The sequence below is a fragment of the Lissotriton helveticus genome, chromosome 7 (genome assembly GCF_964261635.1).
Source record: "Lissotriton helveticus chromosome 7, aLisHel1.1, whole genome shotgun sequence".
Lineage (NCBI taxonomy): Eukaryota > Metazoa > Chordata > Amphibia > Caudata > Salamandridae > Lissotriton > Lissotriton helveticus.
In genome coordinates this window covers 1525361227-1525376544 of record NC_136068.1, presented here as the reverse complement: position 1 = coordinate 1525376544, position 15318 = coordinate 1525361227, and the positions used below count along the sequence as shown (strand labels likewise).

General features: G+C 46.1%; 1 protein-coding gene across 2 annotated transcripts in view; it reads left to right on the top strand.

Moving 5' to 3' along the window:
• KDELR1 (KDEL endoplasmic reticulum protein retention receptor 1) overlaps positions 1-15318 on the top strand; it is a 124930-nt gene that overhangs the window by 61809 nt on the left and 47803 nt on the right. For both annotated transcript variants that reach the window (XR_013598901.1, XM_078654972.1), the window contains exons 2-3: positions 9259-9359; positions 13042-13200. Coding sequence is in view for 1 of the 2 variants with exons in the window: in XM_078654972.1 (XP_078511098.1) it covers positions 9259-9359; positions 13042-13200 (260 nt within the window). In the remaining variant the exon portion in view is untranslated. The remainder of the gene's footprint in view (positions 1-9258; positions 9360-13041; positions 13201-15318) is intronic.

Genomic DNA, 15318 nt, shown 5'->3' with positions numbered 1-15318 from the left:
AATAGTTTTTTTAGCCTAACAGAATCTTGGCAAGCCTACCAGAGCCCTGGCGGAAGCGTTCTGAACGCGTTGGAGTCTGGAAAGTTCAGCCTGATTAGCTCCAAGCAAAAGAAAACTTGCATAGTCCAACCTAGACAGAATCGTAGCTTGTACTATAAGCTGTCTGGTAGGAGCATCAAAAAATTTAAAAGTAGATCTGAGCTTGCGAAGAGTACCAAAACACGTAGCGGCAACTTTTTTTGTATGAGTAACAAAACTAAGTTTAGGATCAAGCCAGACCCCTAGATTTTTAACCTCGGTAGCAGGAATGGGGGTCGGACCGAGCTCAGATGGCCACCATTTATCACCCCAGAGATGACTCTGCTTTCCAACAATGAGCACCTCGATTTTTTTGGCGTTCAGTTGAAGGTAGTTATCTGTCATCCAGAGGGCAACTGAGATGAATCCCTCACGGAACTTGGCTGCCTCAAGGTCAGAGGCCCCACTTATTGCAACCGCCAGCTGCGTGTCGTCAGCGTAGGATACCATAGTAAGGTTCCAGCGCTTGGCGACAGCAGCCAGCGGCTGCACATAGAGGTTGAATAAAGTGGGGCTAAGAGCCGAGCCCTGCGGAACTCCCTGGGCAATGGGATAAGGTTTAGATTCAAAAGGTGGAGTGGCCACCTTGAAAGTACGACCAGATAGAAAAGATCGAAACCAATCAAGTGCCACGTTGTCGACACCTGCCTCAACCAAACGCTGTAGTAGAATAGCGTGGGAGACCATGTCGAACGCGGCACTGAGATCAAGAAGCACCAGTGCCGCAGTATGACCAGAATCTACCAATGTCCGAAGGTGTTCAACCATTGAGAGTAACACAGTCTCGGTACTGTGGCCGGGCCGAAACCCATTCTGCGAAGGATCTAATATTTTGGCAGAATGAAGATGATTAGATAGGGGTGGTATTGACATGGGCCACGGTCAGTTTAGCAACCCAAGGAAGAAGGGAGATGGGACGGTAATTCTCCAATTTCAGAGGGTCAAGGGCAGGTTTTTTCAATATGGGAATCACCTGAGCCTGTTTCCAGATAGCCGGGACAGAGCCTGAAGACAGAGATAGATTGATACGGTCTCGTAACGGAGGAAGACAGAGAGGAGCAGATTCTCTAAATTGGGTAGGTCGTAAAGGATCCATTGGAGAACCTGTTTTAACTTTCACTGCAAGTTTGTTAAATTCCTCCATCAAAAGCTCTGGAAGATGAGTCAAGGACATAGTAGTTTTCGAAGCATATTCCTGTTTCTCCATTGAAACGTTAGAACCAGGAAAGGAGCGGTAAATGGCCTCCACCTTTTCAACAAAAAAAGCGGCCAGAGCCTCGTAATGGAAAGAAGAGCAGATCTCGGCAACTGGGGCTCTACTGGCTGTGAGATCCTTAAGCACCTTGAATATAAGTTTAGTCGGATTAGTGCTGGTGCTAAATTCAAGAGGGAAATGGGCAGCGCGAGCCTTACAAATCGCTTTGTGGTACTTCTTAATCCTAGCAAGGTACTGAGATTTCCTTTCAAGCTGATAAGACTTACGCCAGGCTCTTTCAGCTTGTTTACAGGATTTTTTTAGGAGCCGCAGCGAATCATCGTACCAGGGGCTGGATTCGGTGCGCCGATGTTTACTCTCAGAAATAGGAATCAGCCTATCTAGGGCTTTAATAAGCCATTTGCAAAAGAGATCGTAGCCAGATTCCACATCTGTAAAAGGGCCCAAAGGATGAAGACTAAGAAGCTATATATACATTTATTAGTGCGGACACGCGCTGTCGGTCGTAGATATAAGAGGTTCACCCACGCTATATATTCGGGCGGTATGCCAAATCTAGCCAGGGCTGCAAACATATAGTCCCATCTCAAGGAATCAAATGCCTGTTTTAAGTCCAGAGAGATACAACCCTCTGCGCTACCCCTCACTTCCTCGTGTAGCATTATCTGACTCAGTTTCCTTAGATTGAGTGCCGTGCTCCGACCGGGCACAAAGCCACATTGGTCCACATGTATGAGCTCTGGAATGTATTGGTTCAGTCTTGACGCTAATATCTTGCTAAGAATTTTGTAGTCCGTGTTCAGGAGTGACAGCGGCCTGTAATTTGCCAGCTGTAAACCGTCTCTATCAGGTTTTAAAAGGGAAATTATCAGTGCCTGCAGAGTCGTGGGTGGTAGGGCGCTAGACTCCATCGATTCTCGATATAGGAGGTGTAGTTGCGGGGCTAGTAAATCAATATATAACACATAGAACTCAGTCCCAGAAGTTTTGTTCCGTGGCAGTGCTTTAATTGCCTGTCTAATTTCCGCAGTCGTGATGGGTCGCGCCAGGTCATCTCGTTGCACTGTCGTAAGCTGTGGGATGGGTAGGTCTGCCATGAAGGACTCGAAATTCGCGTCCAACATCGGTGGGTGTGGGCCATAAAGCTGTGTGTAATAGTCTTTAAAGGTGGTGTTAATATCTAATTGTGTTCGTATCGTCGTCCCATACTGATAGTTGACCTCTACTATAGGGGTGCTGATAGGTGCATTACGTACCAATCGTGCTAGCAATGGCCCCAACCGATCAGCTTGAGTGTGTTGTCTGGTCGTGTACTCCCTGGAGTCGATTACCCTTAATTCCTCAAGTAATTCTGCGTGTTGGATATGGGCCTGCTGGAGTTGTGTGAGTTGATCGTTCGTGCCCGCCGCCTCGCTTTCCAGCACCGCTAGCCTGCCCTCTACCTCCTTCAGCTTTCCCACCACAGTCTGTTTAATGCCCACTTTCGTGCCCATTGCTGCACCTCGTATGGTCACCTTAAAGGTGTCCCATTCTATCTGTCTGGAGCTAGCTGTATTCGCGTTCTCACTAAAGAACTTGGTGACGGCGTCCGACAGTGTGGACTTAAAAATCTGATCTTCAAGTACCCCCGGCGGTAGACGCCAAGACGGGATTGGGGTTGGGATCCTTCCCCATTGCATTGTTAGTTCTACTGGGTTGTGGTCAGAAAGTGTCTTTCCCATATGTGTAGCAGACTCGATGGATCCTAGTAGCGTGTTAGAGCAGAAAAAGCGATCTATTCTGGTATGTAATTTGTGTGGTGGGGAGTAGAACGTGTACTCTCTATGATTCGTGTGCTTAATTCTCCACGCATCGGACATGTTCCAGCTTTCTGCCCAGTGCTTCTGCTTGCTTTCTGCTGTCTGCCGAGTGTAGTGGGGGGTGGGACCTGTCAAGGGAGAGATCCAGGACCGCAATGTAGTCTCCGCCTATTATCCAGTCATGTTCCGACCAGTCTGACAATACTCCGCTAAGAGTAGTTAGTAAGGAACTTCATCTGGTCCGTGTTGGGGGCATAGACGCATCCCAGTATCACAAAGGAACCATCTAAAATCCCTCGTACAAATACATATCTACCCTTCCTTATCCACCCGCTGTTCTATCAATTTGAAGGGGACGGAATATTTAATCCATATAGCAGCCCCCGAGAGAAGGCTGAATAGGTAGTGGCAAATAATTGGCCCTTCCACTTACGGTGTAATTTGGAGCCTTCTGCCCCATTTAGATGGGTTTCTTGCAGATAGGCTATAGTGATCTGCCTTCTGTTCAATTGCGCCAGTATTCTGTGCCGTTTGTGCACGGATCCCATTCCTCGCACATTCCAGGTGCAGAGCTTACATGTGTTAGGAGTCGTCATAGTGAGGAGGACATACAGTGTGTGTTATACCCAGTACAATAGGTGTGTTAGTCATGTTGAGTTGCGTTTCAAGTGCTTTAACTGTGCTAAACTTCCCAACCTTAAGGTCCTCATCCAAAATTAGCTGGGGACCAAACATCTGTTACCCAACGTGGGCAGAAACAAGGAACTTTACTGTGCTTTCGCCTGGGAGGGTGGGTCCGGATACACTCACCCGGTAATTGCCCACTGAAAGTTCCTGCATGTCACCCTGCTAGCTTCAGGAACCCTGTTTCACGCGCGCCCACCTCTGCATGGCAAATTATACAGTTATATATACATTACCAATTGGCATCTTCGTCACAGACATTCAAAATTCGTTCGCCATTTGCGCTGTGATGCGTGGAAACAATTGTATACTAGTGTCCAAGTCCGATATATCTGAGCGTATGTCAGACTGGCAGTCCGTGTCTGGCTGGTCCCGTGGGTCGCCAGAGCAGATGTTGTCGGAGTGCTGCATCTGTGACTAACTCTTTCATAGTCGACGTCTGGTCTGAGTTCGTGTTGACCGTGTCACTCGTATGTCCTGCTTGGTCCGTGGGTGGGTCCATTCGGTGAGAGGGGCGGTCTTCCATTGCCTCTGCTAGAGGATCCTGCGAGGGGTTTGGCGTGAGTGTTACCTCCATCCATTCTGATGCTTCCTCCAGGGTATCGAAAAAATAAGTCTTGTGTCCGTGCATGATTTGAAGGCGTGCCGGGAAGAGGAGGGCATATTTTAGGTTACGGTCCCGCAGCGTGCGTTTCATTCCCATGAAGGTCGATCTAGCTTTCTGGACTGTTGAGGTGAAATCTGGGTATAGCGATATTGTCCGACTTTCGTATTTCACCGGGGCGTTCTCTCTAGCGGCCTTAAGGATCGTGTCTCTATCCTTATAATGAAGTAGACGCGCAATTAGGGGGTGTGGGGGCGCTCCTGGTCTGGGCGGTCGCGGAGGCACCCTGTGCGCTCGTTCCACACTGTAGAGCGGGGTGAGGTCCGTTGGCGCCACCACATTCTTGAGCCAGTCTTCTACAAACTGCGCCGGGTTCGTCCCTTCGCTGTGTTCCGGAATGCCCAGGATGCGGACATTATTGCGGCGTGAACGCCCTTCCACGTCATCCACTCTGTTCCGCAGTCCTCTAAGCTGGCGCTCCCGTTCCTCCAGACGCGTAGAGTGTTCTGTCTGTTGTGGTATCAGGTCGTCGAGTGCCAGTTTGTGCTCAGTGACTTTCTCAACTAGATTGTTGTGGTCCGTCTTCAGTAGGGATAGGCCGGTGGACATTGCGTCCATGTGTGCTTCCAGCGCCTCTCTGGAGGCCCTGATTTCGGACAGGATTTAGTCCAATTTGGCCTCCTGTGAGCCCATCCCTGTCGGTGGTATCATTCATTATTAGATGAGGCTAGTGGGTCCTCAGAACCAGTAGACTGTAACATGGCGCACCCCACTTGGTCCGGTTGTTTGGTTTTAATGCGCCCCATGTTCCGTCTTTGCCACTGCGCCCAGTTTTCTTTCTGATGTTGCAAGTTAGCTCCTCTTGAGTCCGGCGGGGTACCCTTTTTTCTCATCTCCGGGACTCAAGGAACGCAACACCGCAGGCCCAAAGGACGTTCACAGGAGACCGCAGCCGTCACACAGCTAGTGGGTGCCTCTGCTTGCCTCTCGGCGTTCTCCCCGTTGTAGAATGTGTGCCCAGTCGCCGTCCTCTCTATCGCGCCAGCTGTAGATTCCGCCTTGCGAGGGGGGACCCCTGCGCGCACACCCGAGCGCCTGCAGGTTCGTGCCGTCACTGTAGCGCGTTGTACTTATCTGCGCGTTGTGTGGTGCTTTCAGATCTCCTTCAGCTACTTGTGTTAATGGCCCCTCCGCAGTGCTCGTCCGGTTATAATCCTATTGCCTCCCCAGGTTGGTAGCTCCTTTCCCGCAGTCGCTCTATTTGTTCTGGGCCTCATAGCGCCATTTTGTGTCCCGAATTTGCGTTCTTTGGACTCCGTAGGGAGTTCAGTGCCTGTGGGGGGGAGGGATACCCTCGTAGTGATTGGTATGTACCGTCGAGCGTGGCTTCTGCGGCACCCCTGGACAATGACTCCCCTCTTGAGGCCGGCGTAGCCCCTCGGAGCCTCACGTCGCTATTTTGTGCCCTTTCGCATCGCTTCTTAGCGCGACAATAGTGTTCAGCATGGAGCTCGGCGTTCATAAATTAGGAAGGACTCTCATGCAACAAGTGGTGGGTACCTCCACTTTATTGCTCCGCGGTGTCTGTCCTTGAGTCTCGGCCCCCCCAGACAGGACCTCCAGCCTGATGCCGTCTGCTCCGTTGTTGGGTGTTGAGGCCGCTCCTCCCCGCAGCATGCGGGTCGTTGTTCCTCCCGGCGGGAGCGTACACTCTGCTGCCTATGCCGCCGTTCGATGGGGAGACTGTGGGGGGGTGGAGGGGGTTCACACAACCCACGCTGGTAATCGTTCGATGGGGAGACTGTGGGGGGGTGGAGGGGGGTCACACAACCCACGCTGGTAATCGCCGTGCCTGCACTCCGTGCCCAGCGGGTCGCGGTCGGCCGTCGCCTCACTCTGCAGCCCTCTGCTCGGCTCCGCCTCTCACTGTGGGCCGCGGCGTCACTCTAGTAAAGGCCTCAGTTTAGCGAATGCTCGGCAGCGTCGCGCAGTAGCTCCGTCCGCCTTCAAAGTCGGCCACGCACCTTCCAGACTTGTCCCGCGTCTTCAGAGTGGAGGTGGGGGTTCCGTGGGTTCGGGTACTTCAAGATATTATGCTAATGTACAGGGTGGTGAACGGAGCAGTCTCAGCTCACGTCCTCCATGTTTGGCCGGTAGCCACGCCCCCAGGCCACCAGCTCCTTTTTATGCCCAATGTAAAATCCCTGGTGTCTAAAGGGATTTGGTCTCCTGAAGATGGAGATTGGTGATAAATCCAACAATCTGACCCAAATTGGGCAGAAAGGTTGTAGCTCATGTGTTTTACTCCACCCCCTCTTTGTTTGCCCATTTTCCCTGTCTACTGGGCATTCTGCCCTGCGCCCAATCTCAGAGGGGGAAATTGGGCTAAATACCCCTGTCCAGCCCCCTGGGGGGAGGGACCAGAATGAAGCAGATTTGGTGTAACGCGATATAGAGCGGGTCACATACTAGGACCAGGTCAGTCCCGGTCAATGAGTTACCTTTGGATTTATAAAACGTTCAAGAAGGTAGAGACCTAGGTAGGGTAAGGCTGCAGGCTGGATCTGATGGCTGGCTTGCTGGCAAATGGTTGACAAAGGACGACATCTCAGTGGAGCCTTTGATGAAAGGCCTGAAAAGTCCAGAGTTCATGCCTGCAAAGCCATTGGCGCTGATTGGATGCAGCTCACCTTCGAGCCCAGTGAAGATTTCTACTTTAGGACTTAGACACCTTTCTGGAAAGATTTCCTCAGAGGGGCAAGGCTGCAAGTTGTCCCAAAGAAGGTTAGATGTTGTTGGATGCCATGGTTGTTGGGCCAACTGAATTGCATTTGCTGCTGAAGAAGGTTGGCGGGAGTAGTGGCGAAGTCAGGCCCACCGAGGATGCACCCTCAGTAAGCAGGCTGGCTGATTTATACCAGTACCTTGACAGTTCTGCCGGCAAAACATTTGCTAAGTCCCAGCTTTTTAGTTCTGGGCAAAAGGAGTACTCTGACTCCAGCCTAGGGTTCTAGGGCCTGGGGAACAGGACCAAGGGGTCAGGACTCAGTGGCACAGAAGCTACCAGCAGTGCCCAGGGCCTGGGAAAGAGTGGTCTTGATGTGAAGGTCAGGTCATTAGGGCCCAAGAGGTTAATACCTGTATTAGTCAATGATAGCTGTTATGTTATATATCCCCAAAAATGCGAGTGAGCGCAGCTTAAAATGTTTTTTTGTTGATGTTTTTTTTAACGTGTGGACCATTCAAAGATGGCTGCTGTATTGCATCTAAACCTGGAGCGTACATCACAATTTTGGAATGGTACAAGTATAAAATATGTTTTTTTTAAATACATTTAATGATGTCTACCTGTCTGCCGAGCCATTACCTTCACTAATGCGTGCACTGCTATTGAACAATAGCAGGTGCAATACCGGCTTCTCATCAGTGTTCAATTGGAAAAAAAAGAAAAGTTTGTCAAGTCAGTTCACAAGAAGAGACCTTTTAACTTTGCCAGTGTTTGTTTATTTTATGTAGAACGGCGTCCAGTGTGCCAGAGGAAAAAATATACTACTCAATCAGACTACAGCTGACTCCTAGTTTGAAAATATTTCATTCTGTGCCATAAGACCTCAAGCTGCCCGGGGATTCCTTCTAATCGCTCAGCAGTGTTTGTGTCATTTTCAAGATCATATACCGCCTTCAGTTTTGCTCTGCCGATTGGGGCTTTACTGTTTCTTCACAACGCCCGTTTATGCCAGATGCATAAAGACCAACTCCATGCTGACATAAAGAGAACTAGTTAAAAAAAAAATAAGAAGAAAAGTATATTGGTATGGTAAAACATGAGCCACGTGTGTTTCAGTAATGCTGGAAATAGTAAATATTTACTCCGAGAAGCCACAAATGTGTGGGGAGAACAGAGGTGGAGTTACGAGGGGGAAGAATTATGGAGGCCTGAGTTATGACGATGGACAGTGTCATAAATTGAGTGAGTGGAAGTGCTTATGGTTGGAGGTATGACAGATGGAAGGGTGCAGAGCGCAGATGCAGAGGTGGAGGATAGCTATTTATGCTGCTGGAAGAGGTTGATTGGGGACTTTACAAGATCATAGAGGATACAGGATTATGAAGGACACAATCCCATCATTGAAAGATTGATGGTTCGTGTGGTTTTGGGCAGTGCATTATTTTAGATGTTTTAGCTTTGGTCACACCAAGATTTCAGCTGCCAGAACAGCTATGGGTAGTGCCCAGTTGCAAAGTGTGCACTGCATATAGTCAGTGTAGGTTGCAGGAACACAATATTCCAGCAGATTGTTGGTCACGATTGATGTTGGCAAAGAATGCTGTTGAGAGAGTGGGTGAGGATTTGGAAGTAGATATGGTGGCATCTGATGTAGAATTGGTAGAAGTTCTTCTTTTTGGTGTTAGGTGGGAGTACCAGCACTGCACCATGTACGTATAGTTTACTTAACACCTTAGGAGCTAGTAAACAAACCTCCCCAGTGCTGCGCTGTCCATTATCCAGTGCTGAACTGGACGTCCAGCGGTCGCACGCAGCACTGGGGAGGTAGTGCCCGTGACGACCGTTGGCCGACGGCAGCACCTAAAGGGTTAAAAAGGTTAAAAGGATATAAGGGAAGGCTGTGTCCCCAGATGGCTGAGGATTTTTTCTTCATGTTGAGACTCTGCGACTTTGCCCTGCTGTATACCTTGTCAGGGTACAAAACATTATATAAATTCAACAATACTAAAGTGTACTACACCCATTTGTCGTAGCCCTGCTTAAATTCATGTACTGATCTTGTCTTCTTCGGAGATGTTTAATCTGAGGCCATGCAGATATTCAAATACAAACCAAGTGATTCCTTGTACTCCTTTTTATACCCCTCTAGGCATCTCTGGGAAAAGTCAGATCCTTTTCGCCATTGTTTTTACCACTCGATACCTGGATCTGTTCACCAACTATATCTCTCTCTACAACACAAGCATGAAGGTAAGTTCTTTATGTCTGTATGCGGTAGGTCTGCTATTCATTCTTTCATGCTTACTTTTCAAGTTATACAGTAAACACTGGAATAATTAGGGAAACTCTGGATTCTGGGCCGAAGAATAGTATCCAACCAGTCAAGAATAGTGCCTGATACTCAAGGAGATAATCCAGAACTATCTTTCAACTTAGTGAAATACATCTAAGTCACAAGACTAGATGTTACTCTCTTAGCCACCTAGGTCAGGCAGTATAGATGCCACAGTACATCTACACATAGCCATTAGAAGAATACTGCATCAGCTAGCCACAAGAGGTATGACTGTAACCAATCTTGTAGAGATGATCTACCAAACACTAAGATTTATGTTAGAAGGTTGTGGATGACTACGTCCACATATGTTACTGAACACTGTCATAAGGATAACCCTCACCCTCCAAACCACATACCCACACAGAAGATGACTCTAAAACAGTGACAATGGGAATCTATGATGGATGAATATAAACCCCAAGAGGCTAAGAAAATGGTTAACGTGACACTTTAAAATATGCAGTAACATAACTGTCTAGGTGTTGATTACTTTAGTTGTCTGCTTATTATAGTGTCCACGTAAGTGTACTCTCACAGTTCTGTGTATTGTTTGGTCTTCTCACTGAAAGGAAGATGGTACTTTCATCAAACTCTCTGTTGTGAAGATATTACAATACTTATAGAGTACAAATTGTATTTAAAAGATAACTTCTCATCTGGAAGAAACGTTTTAGGCCAAGAGCCCAAGATTAAAAGTATTTTTCCCAGGATGGCAGATGCAGAGAAGATGGCCCAAGAGGAGAAGATGGGTGCAGGACATGATTAACCTTAAATAGGAGGGCTAGCTTACCACGATATACGGCTATTGATGCTGCTGTGTTTCTCAAGCAATGCTGCTCTATGGCAAAGAGGTTGTAGAAACATTTTTGGGTGACAAGGTGACAGAAAAGGCCAGAAATCAATTAGTATCGGTAGCAATGCCTTTAGTACAAAGAACTGGCAATGGCACTACATAACCACTTTGTGTAAAATCTGTTTCTTTATGTTGCCTTCAGCCAGGCCATGTGACTGTTTTTACTGGAAATAAATCTTCTACAATTGTATATTGATGGACAGGTATGCACGCTCTTCTTCAGTGTTCCATGCACACTCACTCGGTTGACTTTACTCATTTTGTTAGTTCGATCAATCTTCATGGCTCAGTTGTTAAGCAACTTCCTAACAAAAGTTGGATGTCAAGAAACTCCACAGCACCTGCCAGCAAAAGGGAGGCACCTTTTCGCTTTTGTTGACCTAATGAAACCACAAAATGCTGCACGGTTTACTCTGGAAGTACTCATAAATGTTATTATTAGGAGTGGCTTTGATGAAATTAATGAACATTGACATATGTAGTAGTGGGGCAATGTGTCTTTGTCTTAGGACTAAAGTCACCATTACCATAAGAGAAAAACCCCTTGTCTCCAGGCAAATGACTTAAGTCCTAAATCCTGATTAGATAATGAGTCTTAGGAATGAAACCATCAGTATTTAAGGCATGTTAAAGCACTGTGCTGAGTAAATAAAGTATGGTTTTGTTCTTTGCTGGGGAATGTAAATCTTGTTTTATTAAGTACATGTTGAAACCATAAAACTATTTAACCATAAACAAGGGAAGTCTGTTCTATTTATATGTATTCCCTTTGTCAGCTACCTTACTAACCACGAAAACAGACATTCGTTATCGAACATTTATTGAACCCACTTACCAGTAACCTCTTTTCTGTCAACACAATGCCTGTGTAGTTCCTGATTCTAGTACATCGTTTTAATGTTTCTTGTATATTGGAATGTGTAAGGATCAATGTTTCCAGCCACGTGTACTGTATGTACATTTCCTGTGAGTTTCCATTTGTCCCAGAAGCCTTATTATGTTTTGGCAAAGTCTCTGAAAGTCTCCCACTCTTGTTATGCTTTTTGGCAATGTCCCTGAAAGTTTCCCAGTCTTATTATGTTTTGGCAACAATTTGTAGGACCCTGGTTCCGATGGAATCTTCACACTGAAAATCTGGTGCTATTCAAGTACTCCTTAGTATGCCGTTAGGTTAATCAGATCCTCGCCCTCCACATCTTGCAGTTGGAAAGAGTGGGTCCCCTCAATCTCCTCTGCACAAGCCTGCCTACATCATAGATTGTGGGCGCAGTTGCAGACTCCGGTGTGCTGCCTTCTGGTATTACCACCTAAGTCTATCACAGAGAACCCAGTGTCATGATTAGTGGGGGCGGGGGCACTCCTTACTCTTGCAGGTGTTCTATTGTCCCGGATACTGCAAGGATGGGGAACAAAATTAATCTGCTTTATTTATTTAGACAATTGAAAGATATATTTGAAAACGTGCCTTATATCAACATACTAGTATAGAACGTAGTGGTCCCAGTACTTTTACATCAAAACAGTGTAAATGAAACCAATTAAAATTGTATCAAAAACAATTAATCAAAAGAATTAAATGGTGCTGAAGTGTTATTTAATCACACTAAACACCTGATGCAAATTTTAAGGAAACATTTTACAGAAAACATTAAAATACATGGTTGGTGTGCCCAACTAAGTGGAAGGGGAGGAAGGAAAGTGACTTTAGTGAGGTAGTGAGGCAAGTGACAAACAATACTAGAGGGTATCACAAACAAATTGTTAGGCATGCTATTCAGCCACACATTCCTAGTACAGTCGTAGATTACAATCATTTACGTAGCCATGTACAGTAGATGATCACCGCGGGACATGCGCTGTTGGTGATACTGGCATCAGTAATGTATCGACATTTCGACCCCTGAAACTGTAGGTTTGTTCTAATCCTTCCTGGCGGGGTGTTCCTCAGGACAGATGTGAAAGTGAAGGGAGAGGGGCACTGTATCTGGTAAAGGGAGAGGCCTTGTAGGCGCAACGTTTCGTCAAGGACGATGGGGCTTCAAAGGCTCCGAGAAATGTAGGATGAGGGAGAGAGTGATGAGCACTCAAAGAGGGTGGATGAAATCCATATTATTCCTCCAAAACAGTGTGAATACTGCTAGGAAAGCCGTGGCCAAACCATCGGTCAAACAGTGAGAACAATCACAAGTAACTTCCAAAATTGGATTACATTTTTCCTCGTTGGTCGATCGTCCCTCATAGAATGAAGACATACATCAAATTCACGGTTGCATCTGCAACTTGTGAAGGATTATATGAGAGAAGTTGAGATCGCAGGGCTGTGTCAAGATTTAAGTGGTACATGGGAATTGAATGCAATAAAGCCTGAGTTGGAAAAATCTACATTACAATTACAAGGCAAAACAAAAGTGGAAGTAATCGGTAAGTTTTATTATTTTTTTAGATGTGTGTGCTATACTCCCTCCTTAACCAGTTAGGTCCCATCAATAGGTAAACCTGATAGTGGAACGAAAACACATGAATTGCAGATTGAATGTCGGCATGTTTTCTATGGATGATTTTCAACTGGTTAAGATGTTTTTGCAGTTCAACTTTGTATTTTGTTTTTCCTCTCGTTTTCCATTCATACATGGCCTATTTTTCACTCACTCCTTGCTTTACCCTCTTTCCACTTTCCTTTGGTATAATATCCCATCCTACACAAACTATTCTCCTCAACTTTCCTACCTGACCTTTGACAGGTGGTCTACATCGCCTGCTCCTACGCCACTGTCTGGATGATCTACAGCAAGTTCAAAGCTACCTATGACGGAAACCACGACACATTCCGGGTGGAATTCCTAGTAGTCCCTACCGCGATTCTGGCTTTCCTGGTAAACCATGACTTCAGCCCACTGGAGGTAAATCAGTATGCTAGTTAAGGGTGTCTACAAATATCTTTGTGGTTTGCAGTGGTGTACTGTTGCATTCAGCCTGTTCTATTGCAGATGCAGTGCCATCTTCTGAACAGTGCTGGCTTTGTGCTTTTGCCGCTTGTGTACTCTGCTTTTGCCCCAGGTTTTGTCAGATTAGACCAGGTTAACTAGATTTTGCACAGGATTTTTGTGTGCCGTGCTTTTTAAGTGATGTTGTTGCTGCTGTGTACTTTTGATTAATGCTTCATCTAGGCACCACAGCTATCAGATTTCCGTCTCTGACCACCACAGAGCTTATTTCATTCAGGTGACCAATATAGACAGACAAGCGTGTCTCACCTGAATCCCCAGAAATTTTGCAGAAGCTAAGATCCTGCATTTCCCTTGAGGTTAATTCTTAGTATCAAAAGGTTACAGCAGACACTAATGGCTGACCTTTGGTTTAAAGGTGATTGAGGGGGAAGGGAGAAAAGAGAGAAAGTGCAAGCAATGGTGCTGGTGTACTTGAAGCTCCTGTGGAAAGAACGAGAGTTGTGTATTGAATCTTTTGAGTAGAACCCTACACATTCTAGTGTAAGTGCATTCCTTCTACCGAGAGAGGTACTCTGTGACCAAAGAACACAATCACAGTCAGATTGAGCATGCTTTACTCCTCCCCTCTTCAGTTATTTGTGTTTAACTTCCACAGTCCCCAAACCTAGTTATGGAGACCATCATCAAGTTTAACCTTCTACTCTCCATAATGTAAAATTGGACAAGTGCTAATAATTGCTCTTTTCCAAAAAAAGGCTAATTTAGAGAATTTTTAGACTACAAGTCATCGAAAAACGAACAAATAAGGATTACTGAAAGAAATCGGAGTCCACTTGGGAGTCCTTTGAACACTTACCCCCGCTGTAAAACAAGCACATGTTTTTAGTTTCTTCACTGGTGATAACAATCCTATTAACTACCTTTTATGTTGTGTTACTTGATACACAACACACAATGTGTCCTTTTTTCTTTATATATTCTGCTAAAAACGTCCTAATTAAATTCAAATTGTAGGGATGTCCTTGAAGAAAGGAGAACCCAAAAACGAGAGGCGTCAGGCTCCTGCACTACCTTGGGGTCCGTGTAATGGGCCAAAATTGGAAGCACATTGAGTGGCAGTGAGAGAATGATGGTCGCAGTCAAGAGAGGTTGAATGATCAGGGTTTAAGGTTGTAGAAAATTGTATCTCAGGGATGGGATTCCAAGAGAGATTGCAAGCCCCTAGGTTCCAGACAACAGCTTCTGGGTTGCTCTTGTCACTGGAGGTGGAGCTCAGAACCCTTAGGCGATGCTGGCGAGAGGCACTGGTCTCAGACGGATTGACGAAGCCAAGCTGGAAGCCACACTTTGAATATGGTATTTATAGGTGGGTGTGCACAGGGGAGGTGTGCTACTTGCCAATAAAAAGACAAGCTTTGGCAGGAAACCGGTGCAAAAAATAGAGGCCTCTTAATTAGTCAGTAGTCGTTGTGTAAACAAAAAACAGACCCCCTGGCAGGAAAGGAGTGCTGCTTAAAACTGAGGTCTTTATTTGCTACAAACAAACAAAAGTACCAGGCTTGAATCAAGGACAGCAGGAAACGGAGGCCTTTAATTGGTTGCTCGGAAGTGCATGTTGTATAAAAATAAATACCGGGCATTTGCACTTCATTATACAGACATGTTTACAGTGCACACAAAATTAAAGTGCATAGCATGCCTTTTAAATTAAACACTCAGCAGAGCGTGCAAAATAAAGTATGTAGCAGAGTACATGGAACCTACCTAATTGGAAAATAGTTATGACAATATGACAATGGGGGACGTACAGCGCAGGCAGGCCGAAGTACGACAGAGATGAGATGATGTCTGATGGTAGAATTATGACACTGATGCACCATCAGAGAATTTTGACTCTTATCCTGTTAATCCATTCCCACCACACAACTTTAGCATGAATAATAAATACATGGGAGAAATATGACGACTCTTGCTTCTTAATTGAAACACTTACCCTCCACAGAGGAAGAACCTGTTCCTGCCTCTGTTTTCCATTTTATTGTACATGGGTATTATTTTTTTAGTGACGCT